Source organism: Eumetopias jubatus, unplaced genomic scaffold, assembly GCF_037043125.1.
Source record: "Eumetopias jubatus isolate StellerSeaLion01/CBP00866 unplaced genomic scaffold, mEumJub1_p1.0 scaffold_9, whole genome shotgun sequence".
NCBI classification, from domain to species: Eukaryota; Metazoa; Chordata; class Mammalia; order Carnivora; family Otariidae; genus Eumetopias; species Eumetopias jubatus.
Genome location: NW_028274815.1, coordinates 102,091,063 through 102,110,621, shown reverse-complemented (window position 1 = coordinate 102,110,621; position 19,559 = coordinate 102,091,063). Strand labels below are relative to the sequence as shown.

Genomic DNA, 19,559 nt, shown 5'->3' with positions numbered 1-19,559 from the left:
TCTTAAACATCAGGATGAGATTTCATACAACTCTCCTTCTGCTCTCCTGGGCTCTCCTCTGCCTGTGTCCTCTGCTTACACCTTGAGGATACTCCCCTGACTTTTGGAGAAGAGGTCCTATTTTATATAAATCAGTACTAGAGGATACCCTTTGCTATTTATAGCAACTATGTATAAATCAGAATTCTGGGCCCTTGAATTTTTGAATTGTGAGTAGGTAGAATATACCCAAGGTACAGTTAAACCTATTCAGATCATTGTAAGCTTTGAATCCTATTTGAACAAGCCTGATGACTAACTTGAAGCTATTCCTCATTTCTCTTTCAATTTCCCACAAAATCAGAATAAGGATCAAAGGAGAACAAACAGAAGGAAAATTCTGAAAGGGAACAAAATCAGAACACGCAAAGGCTATTCTCCAGGGAAACTCTCCAAGGACTCAGAAGTGCATTTTCAGTGGTACTAAATTCAAAGTCAGGTACCAGACTTCTTTATCACCATAGATTAGTTCTTCCTGGATAGTGAAGATGGACAATTACTGAGACCATACCTATCATTTACTCTTCATTCACTGATGCCAAACACTATGTTAAGTCCTTTACATAATCAGCTCATTTACTTTTAACAAAAACCCATATTCATAGTTCTTTCCATTATCTCTCCATTGTTAAGAGGAAACTGATTCTCACAGTGATTAAATGACCCACCCAATGTCACACATAACAAATGGCCAGAGTCAAAATTCAAACCCAAGTCTGTTGCTCTTCTCTTGGTTCATTTCTCCCAGGAGCAGAGCCTGAGAAAAGGGTTTGAGTACAAGTGATTTATTTAGGATGTGATCCCAGGAAGCACCAGCAGATGAGCAGGGAATGGAGACAGAGAAGGAAAGGCAGCCAACAAAGCCAACAAAGCTTGCTTGTTTTCAGGCTAGCTACCACAGTAGATGACTGGAGCTCAATCCTAACAGGAAACTCTGGTTACCAGTGTAGACATACCTCAGTGTCATCCCACTTGAGGCGTGAGGGAGCTGCATTATTTATACACAAATTCCCAGTTGTGAGTGGCTAGAGGCTATTCCTGCTCAGGCTGAGTAGGGACCCCGCAGCCAGGAAAATAGCCCTTGGACAAAGAATGGCCTGTGTTTGCAATAAGAAGTGGGCTGGGAGATACAGGCAGGGCCTGTACAGCATTTGCTAATGCTCTCACCCACTAGCTAAGTCCAGCTACTGCCAGAGCATACGTAGGACCCAGAGAGCAGTGGGTCCTTGTGTAAAAATCAATCTAGTATGACAGCTTATCCTTTTAGTAGCCAAAATTTTAACTCAGAGTCCTAAAGTTTGACCCCTAAATTCCTTTGGCTAAGTGCTAAGAACATCTCCTTGCGTTTTCTCCTTTGGGCAGCTTCATCAGTGAAATAGCCAGTCCTTACGTTGTCTTTGTGACTCCTCAGGTGTCACAAAACAGATTCTTCAGACATTTCATAGCCAAAGCTAAGGAGACAGCTCTAAGCAAGGACCAACAAGTCTGCTCTCCATCATGATTCTGGTACCTTTTGAGGAAATGGGCCGCAGCCCTTTGGAACACTTGGATGCCTTTGGTAAACACATCCTCCAGGCTGCGTATTAACACCCTGGCATTCTAGGACTTCAAGCCCTGGATAAATTTTAACTCTCTGGAAAAGTTGACAACTTCTTCCAGAGGTTTAGAAAATTGGGACTGAGTTATTTTTTCTGTGAATCTACTCACTTTACTGATAATGACACAGGACCTAGATTCTGAAACAGTGTTTCTCAGACTTTAACATACACTGAATTCACTAGAGGCTTTTGTTAAAATGCAGACTCTGACGCAGTCGATCTAGGGTGGAGTCTGAGCTTCAGCATTTCTGCCAATCTCCCAGGTAACGCCAATGCTGCTGGTGTGGGACCACACTTAGTGAGGCTATAGGCAATCTCCATCTTCAAGGGCATCACAAAGGACTTCTTGAACTAGTCTTGGAGAGTAGAAGCAGTCTTTTCAGCTAGGAGAGTTGCCATGGGGTCAGAGGCCTGGGCAGCCCAAGAATTTGGAGCAGTTGGTTAAAAAAAAAAAAAAAAAGGTGGAGAGGAAGAACCAAGGTTCTACCTAAAGGCATTTAAAGGCCAAGAGGAAACAGAAGAATGAGTGCAATGTTTGTGAGGAAACTCTTGAGTTCTGCCTCTGACGGCTCAGCAGTGCTGTTTGAGTGGAAGGTCAAACCTATAAACAGCACTGAGACTACTTTTTATGAGCCACAACCTTTTAGATCTTAAGGTCTGACTTGGACTCCTGAACTGGGTTGTTTTCTTTAATAAATACAGCGATTGCCTCGATACATTTTAACAACTAACAGTATTGAACCCTTGCTGTAATGAGCTTTTTACATGTACTAACTCATTTGAGCCTCATAACTACACAAGTCACCTGCAAGGATTATCCCCTTTTTTGCAGACAAAGAAACAGAAGCACAGAGTGGTGAGGAGACACAGAGCTACTAAGAAGCAGAGCTGACATTTACACCAAGGAGATCTGATTCCAGTTCCCATTTTTAAGCACAACACATTTACCTCCTCCCCAGCTGCTTCCCCCTGGCTGGTGAAATGCAGGAGCTTCCCTCTCCCTCTCCCATGCAACTCTCCTTGAGCAGGGCACTTGGGTTAGGCAGATGCAGCCAGGGTTCACTCTGGTTGCCCTTGACCTGAGAGGCAGGATCCCAACACTGACTTCTGAGCCCCCACGTCATTCCCCGAATCACATCTCACCTTCCTGCATTGACCTCAAGTGTTTAGGGATCCCAACTCAGTACTGTGTTTAATTCCTCCCATAGAAGCAGAACCCTACACACTGCATTGGGCCAGAGCCTGCGGACACTCTGTTCCCATGCTTTGGGCTCTGCCTGTCCTTTATCTCCTGTCCCCAAGGTCAGAAGTTGCTGGTATGATCCCCTCCCCCAGTACACAGGCCCTGCCCCTAGCAACTGCCTCACCCTCAAATCAGCTTGATGTTCATTTTAAACCTAATCCCAGGCTAAACCTGTAATATGTGTGTGACCTATTTGGTTGCCTTTGCACTCTTGCAAGGAGATCACCTTACTTCTTGCAAACCTGCCCAAAGGCAATGCAACACCTGCCCACATACTGACAGAGCTATCAGGAAAATCAGAACCAAAGTATTTACCCAAACCGTAAAACTTAATATACCAAATTTTGAATGCATCAGAAATTCCCTCATTGATCTCATGGGGAAGAGACTCTATAAATGTGACTTTGAGAAAAACATTTACTTTGCTTACCAAAGTTAGCCATTATGATTATGCTTTTCCCCAAAGTCTAAACAAAGCACATGTCCCCCATCACCATCTTAAAAGTAAGAATAATTTATTTATCATCATTCACAGTTACTTAAATAATATTGCTTAATATTTCACATTCCGGCTCAATGTTGAAGGATTAAATTGAGCATCTCCAAAGAAACAATAGAATGGGTGAACAGATGGGGAGCAAGGACTTAAAGTAACAAGTAGCATTCATTTATCATCCAACCATCCTTTCACTTCAGAGATATCTGATGGATGCTTATACGTGTGCAGGCATGAAAATATTTTTGGTGAGCAGCCCATGGAATAGGGAAGCAGAGGGTGTATCTACATATATTTGCACCTGGAGGTGGTTTTCGTCGAGCTTTGAAGGATGAGGGATGAACCATCAGCCACACCGGGCAGCATATGGAAAGTAGAGGCTGAGATTCGTTACAGCCACCACGACTGGCCCTGGATCCAGAGGAGGGGAGAGCCATTGAGGGATGGGCAGTAAGGGAAGCGCTCATGTCTCAACAGAAGGTCAGTTGCACAAGAGTAGAGGAAGGAGGAAGCCATGGCAAAAGAAAGTGTTGTCACTGTATTGGAAAGTCAGAAAGAAGCCAAATAGCCACTTCTGTTCTTCAGGAAGATAGTCTGAACTACAGCCAACCTCCCTTCTGAGATTATGGTGTCCTTGTTTCCTTGTGCCTGCTTTTCACAGTAATGTTATCTGCAGCTTGCCCAGATTCCAGCAGCTTGCTGATATTATTGGAGCTTTGAATTTTAAAGACAGGCTCAGGAACAGGCTCTCAAAGTGTATTTGTCACCTAAGCCTGATCATAGTTTTTGACACATTGTTGGATTATTCTAGGTATTTAGCAATTCAGTAATCTGATTAGTCATGCCTGTGACAGACCAGGACTTGCTTTGCACGGATCACCAGGATGTGGCCTCTATGCTTTCATTTTTAATAGCTAAATGTTCATCACCCATCATGCCAGCTAGCTCCTCTCAGCCCTTCATAAACCAAAGGAAATCACCTTAGCGAGCCAGATGGTGGTGAATGATGCCGAAGGCATTGCTGAAACCCAAACTTGTGGCAAAATTACAGGCCCATAGTGTGCAATAAGTTTAGAATGATATTATAGAGTAGTGGTGTATGTGTGCCTCGATGGCATCAAGTGTATTCTTTTAATTGCTGTATCTCGGAATTTTCTTTATAAATCAACAAGAAACTGGTTTGTTTGGGTTTGGTTTTGGGTGGTTGGTTTTACAAACCTTCTGGCATTGGTTTGTTCATCAGAGAAAACAAAAACCTAATCATTCTTTCCTACTTCTTAGAGGTGTCATGAGGATTAACATAATACAAATATAAGTACTTTAATAAGCATCATTACTTAAAAATCCCTTGCAGATGTTAGCGTGTGGCTGCTGAAACAGGAGCCTCTCACAAGGCCTGCAGAACATAAACCACAAACCCCCGAATCCTACCAGTCTGTAACCCACACACTATGGGGTCAAGAATCCCACACTGAGGGAGGTCATCCCTTTCTCTGCCTAGCTTCTGTGTTTCTAAGAGGCCAGTGAGCTCCTGCTCACAGGAAATAAGGTGGGAAATAAGGCTGATTGATTTTCCCTCTGCTCAAGAATCTCAGTGTGGACACCAGGGGCTTTGTGACGTTTCACCAAAGCCTATCCCCATGGAACTCTCTATTCAAGTGGAACAGGATGAGCTCCCTGCCATAGAAGCGACTGGGATTCCTCTCACTTCCATCTGCAAAATGCCTGGAACACATCATGGCCATTGAAAGTCTTGTTCTCTGTGCTGCTTGTTACTAAAAGAATGGGGAGAACCTTCTATTTTCTTTAGTGGTGTTCATTTTAAACCTAATTCCAGGTTAAACCTATAATATGTATGTGACCTATTTGATTGCATAAACAATAGAATGATCTCTGCATATACAGATTTTTCAAAATCTCATAATATTCATTTTTTAAACAGCTGCTAGTTTCATGCACTTGGGTTTGTTTTGATCACTATGGCATTGGGACCACACTCATCATGTGTCATTTCTCTACAAAAAACTTACAAATTCCAATTCCCAGAAGGAAAAACACTCTTTGAACAGGAATACTTATATTCATCATCTCTTCATTCCATTCAGAGACTAACAGGCCTGCAGTAGATTATAGAAAAAGGCGCTGTTTCCCTCAATCACAGGGGTCCCTTCAACATCTTAGGAACCCAGCCTAAAACAAAATGTCCATACAGGTGAAGGTTTATTATCCCGGAAATTCTCAAAAGTAGAAAGCTGCTTTTCGTTTCCTTGGCTGCCATCTAGTGGGTAATGATGTCCTGTCAATAAAACACACTCCATCTGTGAAGACAGAAGATGTCTTCCTGTCTTTAAAACAAACCCCCAAAGCACAGGTAATTAAAGAAATATGATTGCAGACATGAGGCAATTATCCTTCCTCATAACTTCTATTTAGATCCAAAGTGTTATTCTCCTTCCTTTTTCCATGGGAAGGCAACCGATTCAATGATCACACATTGATTTGGCACTAATATTATGCACTAGGACTAGCAGTATAAGGAAACCCTAAAACAGATCCAGCCACAGATTGGGAACTAAAAGGCAAAGTTTCAGGGCTCTCCACTGAAGCCAAGAACCTCAGCTAACTTGAGCCTAGACCAGTGATAACCCAACGAATAGCTGTTTCTTTAGCACACCTGCTTCTTGTCGCAGTGGCAAAACCAATATTGACTGTGCTGTTTTAGATTTATCTCTGCTAGGTTTATCCTGTGAGCATTTTTAATGGAGTCTCTAATGCCTGGAGAACATTATGTAATAGTCAGGTCAGCTGTTCAGTAGTATCTCCATCTTTTCAAATTAAAAATCAGATTCCAGACCTTTTAAAGTACTTGGGTTTCAGATTCTCAAAAAGGGAGGGCTCAGGAGGTACAAAGAAACACAGTAGAAATATGAGGAGTCTAAACAACATGCACATAAGCCTATGCCTTTTTATCTCTCTCTCTAGGCTTTGTGGGTTAAACACACACACACACACACACACACACACACAGAGCTGGAATGTAGACCAATCTTTCCCAATGGTCTCTCAAGCAAAGCCCAGTCATCAACATGTGATTGCAGAAAGTGAAAAGTCACTATCATTATATTTGACACCACAAGTTAACAAGAATATTCCAGCAGACATCCACCCTTCCTTATTCTACATGACCATGGAGCTCAAAGGTAGTGGTTCTGAATATGGATTGTGGTACAAGACTGCATGGGTTCAAATCCTGGCTCTGCTGGTTGTTATCATAGACCTCAGGAGATTTCGCAGATTTTCCTGTGCCCTGGTTTCCTGAAACATAAAATGAAGGTGCCTCCTCTTTAGGCTCATGGTAAGGATCAGAAGAGTTCTTTTTCTCTTTTTAAATATTTTATTTATTTGTTTGTCAGAGAGAGAGAACACAAGGAGGGGGAGCTGCAAGCAGAGGGAGAAGCAGGCTCCCCGCTGAGCAAGGAGCCTGATACAAGACTCGATCACAGGACCCTGGGAACATGACCTGAGCCAAAGGCAGACGCTTAACCGACTGAGCCACCCAGGCATCCCAGGATTAGAAGAGGTCTTACAAAAAATATGCTCAGAAGATTGCCTGGCATGCAGATAGGGCTCAATAATTGTGAGCACTTACTAATGTGTCCAGATGCTTCCAAATAACTTGCAAAGGAGTGCTAATTGTTCCCCTGACTTAAAGTTCTGAAACCTCCAAAGGTGGAGGATGTCGAAGGTCAGGTCTCAAAGTACAGGAAGTGAGACACCTGCCAACAAGTCCACCACTCTGTACAAACTCAACTAAACTCTAACATGCTTGTGCCTAAACAATTGGTGAGCGTTAGTTAATGATACCTCTCCGAGTTAATTTTAACCTGGTAACAAAGCTGAAGTCACGAAGATGCATGTAATGTAGTGTTTCAATCTCTGCTGAAGCAGAAGAGGAGAGCCTTTAAGAGCCTATGAAACCATGCACCTCCAGTGGGGGTTTATTCTGCCTGCTATACAAACCCGACGAGTCACCTTGTCAGAATTAAGTTGTACTAAAATATAAGCCTCTCTCTCCCTCCAGGTGTTCTCTGATTCTGATTTTGCTCTCTGAAAAAGTTTAGGTCTGAGCCTGAGCCCAAGAAATCTGATGTCTTCTCAAAAAAGAAAATGGGGGAGGAAAAGGAAAACCTTCTCATGACTCAGTTTCTTTTTTGGTATTATTTAAAGACATGCAAAGCCTAGAGAAGCTCCTGAGAGATGCTGTAATCTATGGCCAGCCTCGAATCCGCAGAGCGTGGAAGAAGATTCTCATCCTGGTGGAGGGCATCTACAGGTACGGAGATAACCAGAGACGTTTTAACACACTGGGGCCCACAGCGAGCTGACACATGAGGAAAGTCTGATCTCTCCTAACTCAACGGAAAAATGAGTTGGATATAAGGTATTATGAAGGGACCTGAGCCAGAACTACCAATGTGAGCTGTCAGGCCTTGGGTCACCTGTCTTTTCAATGTCTGTTCATATGGCAGAACACGTCAGATGCTGGATGCTTGTGAAGGTGTTCTCAAAAATGTCCTCAGAGGGCATGGATAACTTGCATTGATTCTTTCCACCACCATTGGCTGTCCCACAGTTTCAAAGGCCTATGGGGGCTGGGTTATTCAACATCAGAATGCTTCTTGCCTGGGGCGCCTCGATGGCTCAGGTGGTTAAGCACTGGATTCTTGATTTCTGCTCAGGTCATAATCTCAGGGTCACAAGATCGAGCCCCTCATCGGGCTCCACGCTGAGCGAGGAGCCTGCTTAAGATTCTCTTTTCTCCCCCTCTCTCTGCCCCTCCCCAGCCCCCCACTCATGCTTTTGCTCTCAAAAAAGAAAGGAATGCTTCTTGCCTTCATGGCATTGCTGACAGGCACCCAGATGCTTCTAACTGGAGAGTGCACGCAAACTCCAGTTGCTTGCTGAACTTGACCAACTGTCGGCATTAGAATACAAAAAGCCAGCACATTTTCCACAAAGTTAAGACTAACCTCAAGTGCAATTCTTGATCCAGAGCTGGGAGCGGCTGGACTTAGCATCTGAAGGTATGCTCGGTTTCCCACCGCTTTGAAGCCGAGCAGACAAAACACCCACTAAGCCACTGAGAGCTTTTACAAGGCACGTTGTGATGGAATTGGCTTCATTCTCTTTCTGAATTGGTTATTGCTGCTGAAACAGAAATTGCCTCCAAGTCGTTCTTCTGTCGAATGCCCTAGTCCCTGAGTCAAGGAAACATAATGTCAGAGAGCTGCCTCCTTAAATCAGTTCTCAAACAATCTTCATGTTCAAAGAATTGAGGGAGATGTTTCTTATAATTATAGAAAAGCAAACAATATTAAATGGAAGGGAATGAGAGCCTAACTTCCCCACAAGGAGAAGTGTGCTTGCAAAGGAGATTTAGATCTGACGGAGCTTTTCATTCAGCCAGAGTGCGCATCGTTTTTGTTCCATGAATAGATAACAAGCAACAGAAGAAACATGTCTCCATTCCTTTTGGGAAAAAGAAGTGCTTTCTCCTCAATTTAAAATAATAATAATGATAATAATAATAAGCCAGGTACCATCTTGTTTTTCCCTCAGCCTTACTGCCCCAGTGCCTGGTGTTCTGGGTGTCCCCAGGGCTACTATATATAGAGTTACAAAACTGGCATTTCAAGTTTCTAGTGGCCCACTTTATGTATCACCCATCAGTACCACCTCGGGTCAGCCCCCAGACAGTGTTTTATTTATGAAGTCTTTAGGATCACCCTAGAACCGCGTTCTCAACCAAGGTGATTCCCTCCCACAACCCACCCCTATCCTGGACACTTTGGGCAATTTTCAGTTGTCAAAACTGTAATAGAGTACTACTGGCGTCTAGTGGGCAGAGGCTAGGGATGCTGCTAAGCATCCTACAATGCATAGGACAGGCCCCTACAACAGAGAATCAACCCGCTCAAAATGTCAACAGTGCCGAGACTGAAAGACCCTGCTGTGGCATCATTCAATTAATAATTCAATTTAATGAATAATTTACTCAGTGGCCTTGAACTTGCTACTTTTCAGAAATAATCTCATATTGACTCGGCTCTCATAACCTCAAAGCCAGGTCTTTCTCTCTATGTGATCTGTGCCAGCTGTCACGTGGGGAAGGGAACTCTTATCTAAACACCTGTCATTCAAGCCTGGACTTGCAAGAGCATGGATCAGCTGAGGGAGGGCAGACTGGGCATCTTCTTTAACCAGAGTTGACAGAATCCAACTGCAAATAAACAAAACTTGGCTCCACTAAAGGAAAGTTGTGTTTGAAGTACTTTGATCGTGGCTGAAATTAAGTGGACCACCAGCATTTTACTGTCAACTGTTCCCATCAGTTACACAGAGAACCCACTCCAGCAGCAGGGCTTGTTAATGGCTGGGCCTGTGTCCTACCATGATCTCAGGAGGACAGCAGAGCCAGGTGTGGACTTCTGCCTCCAAGCCTGCATGGCACCAAACCACAGCCTGGGCCTCACTAGCAATGGGGGCCTGTTCTGTTATCTGATACTGTGTAACAAACCACCCAAAGCGTAACGGCTTACACTGAAATAAGTTATCATTTCCCACACCACCGTGGGTTGCCTGGACCCACTGGGCAGTTCTTCTGCTCCATATGGTGTTGGCTGGGGTCATTCCCTTGGGAGTCCAGCTGGGATCTGGAACATCTAAAATGACCCCACTCAGTACTAGTTGTTGGCTGAAGTACCTTGTTCCCTTCTCTTCTCTGGGGTGCTCGGTCTATAGGCTCTTCTCACTCAGCAATCAAGCCAGAACTTCCTTACAACATGGTGCCATCTTCTGAGAAAATGAGAGCAGAAGCTGCCAGTCTTTTAAGGGCAGGGCCCAGAACTGGTATAGCATCCCTTCTGCCATACTCTATTGGTCAAAGTATGGCAAAAGCCCAGCCCAGATTCAAGGGGAAGGGAAATAGAACCCACCTCTTGATGGGAGGATTGACTTGTGTGTAGAGGGATGGGAAGACTTGCAGGCAGCCATCTTTGGAGGCAATCTACCACAGTGGTTCAATCAGCCTGGCATTTATTTGTACAATGAAACCTCCACTTGCCATGGACTTCCCTTCATAGAGAGATTTATTTTATCTCATCTGCACAGAATCTTGTCTTTTTTTTTTAAGATTTTATTTATTTACTTGACAGAGAGAGAGATACCAAGAGCAGGAACACAAACAGGGAGAGTGGGAGAGGGAGAAGCAGGGAGCCGGATGCGGGGCTTGATCCCAGGACCCTGAGATCATGACCTGAGCTGAAGACACATGCTTAACGACTGAGCTGCCCAGGCGCCCCTCTTGTCTTTACATGAAACTGTGACCTCAAAGGGCCCATTCATAGCTAGGAAGTAGGGCACCTCTTAGACAAACCTCAGTACTTCCTGGGGCCTCAGTTTCTTCATCTGTAAGATAAGGCTAACTGAGACTAGAGTTCTGAAACATAGTGGATGTTCTCATTTGCTGCTATCACCAAAAAATGAAATTATTTCCCACAAAATTTTCCAAAGGGCTAGGGTTAGGAATGTGAAATCAACAGTTCACAAATGCACTTCTACTTTTTAGTAATGTGTTATGGACACATACCTTGTTGACATCAACACAAAGCCTCCTTTGAATTTTCACTCCCAGATATTTTTTTTTAATCTATTGCTGTGGTTTGCCACCATGGGAAAAGTCCCCCCCACCACCACCACCACAAATGCCCCAGAAATCAATTTTTTCATAATTCCTAAAAAAAGCAGTCAACCAAATCCAGCAGTTTCAGACAGGTATCAAGGTAGAAAAAGCCAGATACCAAGTCTAAGAAATCCATAAACTCCACAAAAGCAGTTATGATAATGATAATGATACCAACAATAATAACAATAGTCATGTCACCATCCATAAACCATCTAAGTCTCATTATATATACAGATAATATGGAGAAGCCAAGATCTGGAGGGAGGCCTGGGATCTGGGTTCAAATCCCAGTGTTGTCACCTATGGTTCTGTGCCCTTCATAGAGTTCTTTTGTAAGTATTAAATAAGATCATAGAACCTCGTTCTTGACAGAAGCCCAGCCCGTGGTAAGCCCACAACCAAGGGCAGCTGTCCTCATCATTAAATTTCTTTTCAGTTGAGGAAGTGGCAGCATGGAAAACAATAAGCTCTCTGCATAGTGAAGCTGTTTTCTCTTCACCCAGCTGAAGGATGGATGTCAGAGGAAGGAGCTTGCATTTATTTACTCGGTGTCTACTCCTCGCTTCTCACGTGTGATCTTGAGTAAACCTCCCCAGTACCTTTGAGATTACTGTGAAGATGAAGACCCTTGACCTAGGGCAGATAACTGAGGTGAAATAGAGCCAGGATCCAAACCAGGTAGCCCTGCTGGGACAGAGGCCCAGTATCAACAGAAGAGTCCACCCGTGTGTTCCCATCCGATGAAGTAAACATGGAAAATGTAAAGTCCTCCATGTGACCCTCACCATTTACCTATCCAGGGCTCAGTTTCTTCATCTGTAAAATAGGGAGAGTGAAACTTGAGATCTAAAGTTCCATGAGTTCCTGATTTAGAGCTTAAAACTACAATCGTATTATTATAGTGTTCTTGTCTGCGTTTTCTTTTAAGTATTAATTTAAGGTCAGACTCTTCCAGTTTTGTGTCTCTGAAAAGTCTAGTTGGTTGACTCATTGTGGTTGAGAAATCTCAAAATTATTCAAAAATATACTAGAGACGGGCAGGGGGTCCCAAATAACCTAGGAGATAAAGTCGCATAACTGGAGTCCAAACTTTCAAAGTAAGTATAGAGAAAGAGTACCCAGCCCTTCCAGAAAACACATATGAAAAGAAATATTTAAATCTCGGAACACCATTCTCTCTAAGGATGTAAGCCCTTCTCCTACCAAAAACAGTGTTAAGTTTAATGATTGAGAACTTTAACCTATGGTTTAAACAAATAGAGAAAAAAAGGAAAAGAAAGCACTTTATTTTTAATTAGTCTTAGCTCTCTTCTTTTTCTCTTTTCACCCTCTTTTCTTCCCTGGATTATACTTGGGGCCCACCGAGGAGATTTTTCCACCATGTAAGTTGGCAGACCAGTGGTTTAATTCCCACTCCTGCTAATGGATAATAATGCTTTATATGTGGAGGAGAAGGTGATGAGAGGGAAATTTCAAAAAAGAGTCTTGTCACTTAGCTAATACATTATGTAACAGAAAAAATATAAAGAAATTATTCACCAGCTTGCTGGTTTAAGACTAATTCAAGTCCCTGCACAGAGCTTCAAATTAAGTGGTGGAATTATCTCTACCTACAGTTGTATTTTAGTTGTTTTTCTTTTATTGAAGTCAAAAGAAAACACAACTTGCCATTCAGGAAGAAAAAAATAAAACACAGTCCTTGTTTTCTTTTTCATTTTTGGCACTGTGTTTTCTGACAGCAATTTAAAGGACCGACATAGAAACCCTTTTCAATGCATGCACCAATCTCAGTATCCCACTATAGGAAAGGGTTCAATTCAAATCTGGTCACATTGAGAAAATGAAACAGTGCGGGTGAATATAACACTTTATAAAAGCTGAGTTCTCCCTAGGACTCATGTGTGCCCTGCAGTAACTCCAGAAATCAGCAGTACTGTAGAGTCATTAATCTTGGAGGAAGAAATATAAACCAGGTGGGCAGACTCCTAACATCAGCTAGACCAGCCCCAGCAAAAGATGGCTAATTAGCTGCCTTGAGTGTCTTCAAACTGTTAACATTAACTCTGCCTCCTGCCAAATTCAGTTCCAGAACAAAGAATGGTTATTTGTGAAATGTCAGGTTTTCAGCATAGTTGTGTTACCAAATTATAACATGTTAAAGATGAGAAGTAAATCCTAGAATTTTGAAGGCATATAGCCACTTATTATGTATGGCACCCATATGCCTCTTTCCTAGAAGATTCAACACAGAGCATTGTCAAGGGCTCCCCATTTCTCAAGTCAGGCCTCACTGCAAACATTTCCTCCTAAGCTCCTCCTAAAAAAAGGAACAACCCAATGAGTGCTCATTATATGCCAGACACTTAACAAACATTATTTCTAGGCTTCCATGGAAAGACCTTATGAGGAGGGTTCCATCGTCATACTTACTTTACATCTCAGAAAACTGAGGCAGAGAACATCATGTAAGTTGCCCAAGTCTTCAGTTGGTAAGTGGTGTGGCTACAATCTAAGCTGAGTCAGATGGCCATACCTTCTCCCCTCAATGAAAACCATGTTAACAAACAATCTAAAAAAAAAAAAAAATACTGGAATTAATTCAGACTTATATAAGAGAACATGAGTGTATTTGGTTTTCATTTCATTAAAATCTGAAACCAGGCATTCAGAATGACCTTGTGAAAAACACAAATGCAATAAGCTGGACTTCATTAAGATTAACAACTTGTGCTTTGTGGAAGACCATCCCAAGAAAATGAGAAGACAAGCCACAGACTGGGAGAAAATATTTGTAAAAGATACACCTGACAAAGAACTATTATCTAAAATATACAAAGAGGGGCGCCTGGGTGGCTCAGTTGGTTGAGCGACTGCCTTCGGCTCGGGTCATGATCCTGGAGTCCTGGGATCGAGTCCCGCATCGGGCTCCCTGCTGCTCAGCGGGGAGTCTGCTTCTCCCTCTGACCCTCCCCCCCCTCATGTGCTCTCTCTCTCTCTCTCTCATCCTCGCTCTCTCAAATAAATAAATAAATAATCTTTTAAAAAAATAAAATATACAAAGGACTCTTAAAACTCAACAGTAAGAAAGCAAACAACCTGATCAAAAAGACCTTAGCAGACACCCCACCAAAGAAGATATGTAAATGGAAATACACATAGGAAAAGATGCTTCACATCATGTCATCAGGGAAATGTAAATTAAAGCAATTAAGATACCACTACATACCTGTTAGGAGGCCAGAATCTGGAAGACTGATGAGGATGTGCAGCAAACAGGAAGGCTCATACATTGGTGGTGGGAAGGCAAAATAGCAGAGCCACTTTGGAGGACAGTTTGGTGGTTTCTTACAAAGTTAAACATACCGTTACCATACAATCCAGCAATCATGCTCGTTGGTATTTACCCATACTTGTGAAAACTTGTATCCACACAAAACCCTGCACACGGATGTTTATAGTATCTATATTCATAATTGCCAAAACTTGGAAGCAACCAAAATGTCCTTCAGTCAGTGAATGAATAAGTAAAATGTGGGACATCCAGACAATGGAATGCTATTTAGCACTAAAAAGAAATGAGCCCTCGAGCCATGAAAAGACATGGAAGAAACCTAAATGCATATTATTAGGTGAAAAGAAACCAATCCCGAAAGGCTGCATAGTGCATGATTCCAACTATATGGCATTCTGGAAAAGGCAAAACTATGGAGACAATGAAAAGATCAGTAGTTGCAGAGGTTGGGTGGGGAGAGGAATGAACAGTGGATTTGTAAGGCAGTAAAAAATAGAATGTAAGATACCATAATGATGGATACTTGTTATCATACATTTGTCCAAACAGAGAATGCACAACACCAAGAGGCAGTCCTCCTTAACTATGGACTTTGGGTTACAATGATGTGTCCATGTAGGTTCATTTGTAACAAATGGACTGCCCTGGTGGGGGATGTTTACATGTATGTGTGGCAGGAAGTAAATGGGAAATCTTTACCTTCTGCTCAGTTTTGTTGTGACTGCTCTAAAGAATAAAGTCCTTAAAAAGACACAAGCACAAATGCTGCACTTGATGGTCACCCTACTCTCTCCAAACCAACACTTCTTGGCCTGGGGTAACTGCACAACCAGCTGGACTGTTTTGACTGAATTGACCTAACACTTATGTTTATTTTTATAATACATTAAATTTAATAAATAAACTAATTAGGAAGAAGGGAGAAGTTCAACTTTCTGTTTGCGTCAGTTGATTAGTTCTTGAACTAAATTGAAGGGTTGCTTGAGTTGTTTGACAAGCTCCTTTGTGTGGTGAGGGTGAGAGTCTGTGTGTTTTCATAGAATTCGCCTGTCAGGGCAGTCAAAACTGTGTGTGGTGTAGACACAGCCCACAAAGTGTTGTGAGAACTGATTAAAGCCAAAAGTCCTTTTAAATCCATTGAGTTCCAAAGGTGCCATGTAAATGTGAATGTTACTTATTTATTTACTCCATATTTTTCCATTTTTTGGAGGACTTGAAGTATTTTTGCAATTTACAATACTATGAAAAGTTAGGCACTTAGGGCTAAAACAAAGGGGTTTATCTATGGCAGTGGTTCTCAAAATGTTGTCCCCAACCAGCAGTCCCCTCCCCAGATGTCCCCTGGGAGCTTGGTAGAAATACAAATTTTCAGCCCACCCCAAACCTGCCAAATCAGAAACTCAGGGATGGAGGGGAGCATAATCTGTGTTTTAACAAACCAGGGGATTCTGATGCTCCTTCAAGAACGAGAACCGTTGCCCTAAAGGAACAGAAAGAGAGGACGCTACCAGATGCCTCAAAATACCCTTGACTTCCAGTGAGCACTGAACAGGAGATCCTAAGAGCCTTCTATTGTGCTTTCTTTAATACTATGTGTCTTAAGCAAAGTTCTTTTGTGTGTTTTTAATTCTTTCCTTTACTCTTTGGCAATTCAAGCACTGAGTCTAGGTCAGATAGAACTGGTCAAATAGACAGCAGCAAGCTGACAAAGATAGATTACCATAGATCAATTTCATTAAAACTAGCAAAATACCTAGAATCCAAAATGGTCAGTCTAGTTACACTAGCTGATTTTACAAATAAATTGATCAACAATGCTGTAAGCTAATTGTTTACTTGGGAATTAGCTATAACAACTCAAAGCACTTCAATCTATTGAACGTAAATTATTTTTTTTTCAAGTAAAATAATGCCAGATTAGCTTTACAAGATTGAGAAGGTTGTCTTAGCCAACTAAAAATATGCCTTAAGAAAAAAGGAATTGTATGTCCCTGTCACCACTGACTGGGGTCAGGAAAGGCTGTCTGAGAAGGATTGGAAGGGAGACCATCACAGGGCTTCCCAGGAAAGTATACACAAGTGACAAGCATTTCTCCTTATGCCCTAGCATGGAAGGTTCCATCGTGGATCTGCCCCAGATCGTGGCTCTAAAGAAGAAGTACAAGGCTTACCTCTACATAGATGAAGCTCACAGTATTGGGTCCGTGGGCCCAACCGGCCGGGGTGTTGTAGAATTCTTTGGACTGGACCCTCGAGATGTTGATGTGCTTATGGGCACATTCACCAAAAGTTTTGGAGCTGCAGGAGGTTACATAGCTGGAAGGAAGGTAAGCCAGGGACTCCCTGTGTCTATTTAAAACCTGAATGCTCTGGGGACACAGTCCACAGGGTTTCTGTGGATTCCTTGAGAGCTTCAGCTCAGTTCAGCACACCTCAGTAGATCATGGCAGCCTGGAAACAGTGGGTCCACGGCCACATAGGCCCAGAATGGCAAGTAACTCTCCCTCTAGTGGTGAAGAAGAGCATGTGATGTATAATCACATTATAATAAAATGACACCAGCAGTGTACCCAGGCAAAGACTTAATACAAGGAGAGGGATGGTTAACTCTGCAGGGTAGTATCTAAGGAGTCTCAGAATAAATATCATCCTTGTAGACAAATGATGGGGGGAGGGTATATTTCAAAAAGAGGGAATAATATATACCAAACCACAGAAATGATAAGGGGATGTTACAGAGCTGTAAGTAGTTTGGGTTTTGTGGCATGAAAAACATAAAGCAGGTAACAGCAACAGTGGGCAAAGGTCAGATATTAATGAGGTTGACCCTGTGCAACAAATTCTGGATTTTAAGAGTTTTAATCAAAATCGTAGCAAGATCTGAAATGCCCTTCTAAGAGATTTTCTGCGCAAAATAATTCTCTACCAAATTTTGGATAAGCCATAGGTCAAATTGTATCACCCTCTAATATCTTTTTTTAAAGGTTTTATTTATTATTTATTTTTTTAAGTAATCTTTATCCCCCAGTGTGGGGCTCAAACTCATGACCCCGAGATCAAGAATTGCATGCTGAACCAACTGAGCCAGCCAGATGCCCCTCTCATGTCTTATCTACATGACTTAAAATTCGGATCCAATGGGATCAGACTATGGAGTGTTATCCCTGTAATTTTAAGCCAATATCACCAAGGGGGTTGCCAGTATAAACCAATAAATGTTTAAAAGAAATTAAAGAGAGGAGAGAGGGTCCAGGGAGAAAGAGAAAATGAAAAATTCAACCTGGATTTGAGGGATAAAGAAGCTGGTAGTCTGCCTGTATCCAAATCCTGATAGCTATCTCACAGAAGCCTACACTTGTCCCAAAGTGACTTGTGACAGTGATGTTGGCTCCAACCAAGGAGGCACACCAGGCCCAAAACCAGTGCATGCGGGTGGCATCCACAGTTTATCCAAAATTCCCAATTCCTTACTCATTGTCACCAGCAGGAACAAGAGTTCAGACTCCTGATAAACCAGTTAGACAAATCATGGATTTTAGCAGAAGACAGTCTGGCCATTGAAAGCCTATGATTTAAAATAACAGATTTCACTGTGACCATGAGATGCACAAATGCTTCAAATGTTCAGGGTTTTCAATGGTCTTGACCCTTCAACAAGCATTACTTTCTTCTGAGCCCAAAGCACTGTTTTCCATCCTCCCTCCACTGGCCTGTGGGAATTAGCTGGGTAATGCTGAAAACATCGGGAATGCTTAGGGTCCTACAAAATTTAGCTAAATCTGGTGAAAGGTTAAATGTTCCCTTCCCCAACTGTGGAAGCAGAGGGATCAGAGGGTCTCAAATTCAGGAGGTCCCTTATCCAGGCTACATTGCTTTGTGAGCTTGTGGTTTTGTGATTACTTTAGCAGCAGTTCTGAGCTACAAAATTTTTAACCAAGCGTAACTCTGTTTCCTGAACCAAGGGCACCTGAATAAACTGAAGTGAGCAGATCCTTGAAATGTTGTCAAATTCGGTAGATGTCACATTTTCCCCTTGGAGTTCCTTCATCAGATACCCACTTTAAACAAAAGCGGGTGACTGGCCTGAAGTTAGGACCAGCTCACTCTGGTTTCTCTTACTCTCTGTCCTCAAGCCAGTGGGACTATTTTAAAAGTGTCTTGTCTATGTAACTTGTATTCATTTGGGATAGATACTGGGAAATCATGGAAAGTTATTATTTACATTAGTCGCAATGCAGAAAAATGTGTAGATCTGTTCATTTCCTTGCTCTTTAAAATATTCATTCTCTGCATGCTTGGATCCAGAGAACTGCATCATCCCTGCCCCCCACCTCCCGCTCCCTTTCCAGAGCCTCTGTCATTCTCCTCCTCCTCCATACTACACTGCAGTCTCTGAATTTACCACTAGATGGCAGCAAGAATTAGAGAGTCTTTGGCAGAGGTCCCTTAGCCTATTCTGAGACTTAACTGCCCTAAAACAAGATGCAAAGCCTAGAAAACACAGGGCAGTTTTCAAGACGTGGAGGGTGAGCAAGAGACTGGAGGCCACTTGTGAAAAGCGTTTATATGCGTCGTTCCCTGATGATTTCAAAATCAGTCAAATACACACCTGTCTGGAATGGTTTTGATGAGTCTGTGGCAAACCCAGATAAACTGGTTTCCTTCCAACCTGAGAAGCCCAAGAGTTAATGGAATTTTTGCATCTGCTCGTCTGTACCTTCAATTTTTTAAGTTATGTTAATTTTAAATTATGTGTAGTTTCCCTTTAAATCATAGTTTTTATTCCCCTGGATTTTGAATTATTTTTGCAAAAAATTTTCACTTAAAGTTTGTTTTAAACTATGTTTTTTAACTAAAAGGACAGAGGATTGGACAAATGCTAACAGTTTTAATTTGAAAGAAATCTTTGTATTTAGCTATTAAATAATTAGAGTAAAGTTTTTATAGAGTTTCATCATATTTTTTCCTGGATATTTTGGAGTGTATACCTCAATTGGGGGGGTAGGGGGGGGAGTAACAGCAAAACATCCAGAATTCTAACAGTGGGTACAAAAGCAACAAAATGAACCATAGAAATGTTAAAGCACACTCACTAGGACTTTACATTTTTCTGAAACCCTAATAATTTCAATTTTACTATGTTCATG

The 19,559-nt window shown here is 42.2% G+C and overlaps 1 protein-coding gene across 1 annotated transcript in view; it reads left to right on the top strand.

Moving 5' to 3' along the window:
* Window positions 1–19,559, top strand: part of SPTLC3 (serine palmitoyltransferase long chain base subunit 3) — a 152,165-nt gene that overhangs the window by 94,083 nt on the left and 38,523 nt on the right. The window contains exons 7-8 of the mRNA XM_028113001.2: window positions 7,604–7,709; window positions 16,520–16,739. Of these exons, the coding sequence (XP_027968802.1) occupies window positions 7,604–7,709; window positions 16,520–16,739 (326 nt within the window). The remainder of the gene's footprint in view (window positions 1–7,603; window positions 7,710–16,519; window positions 16,740–19,559) is intronic.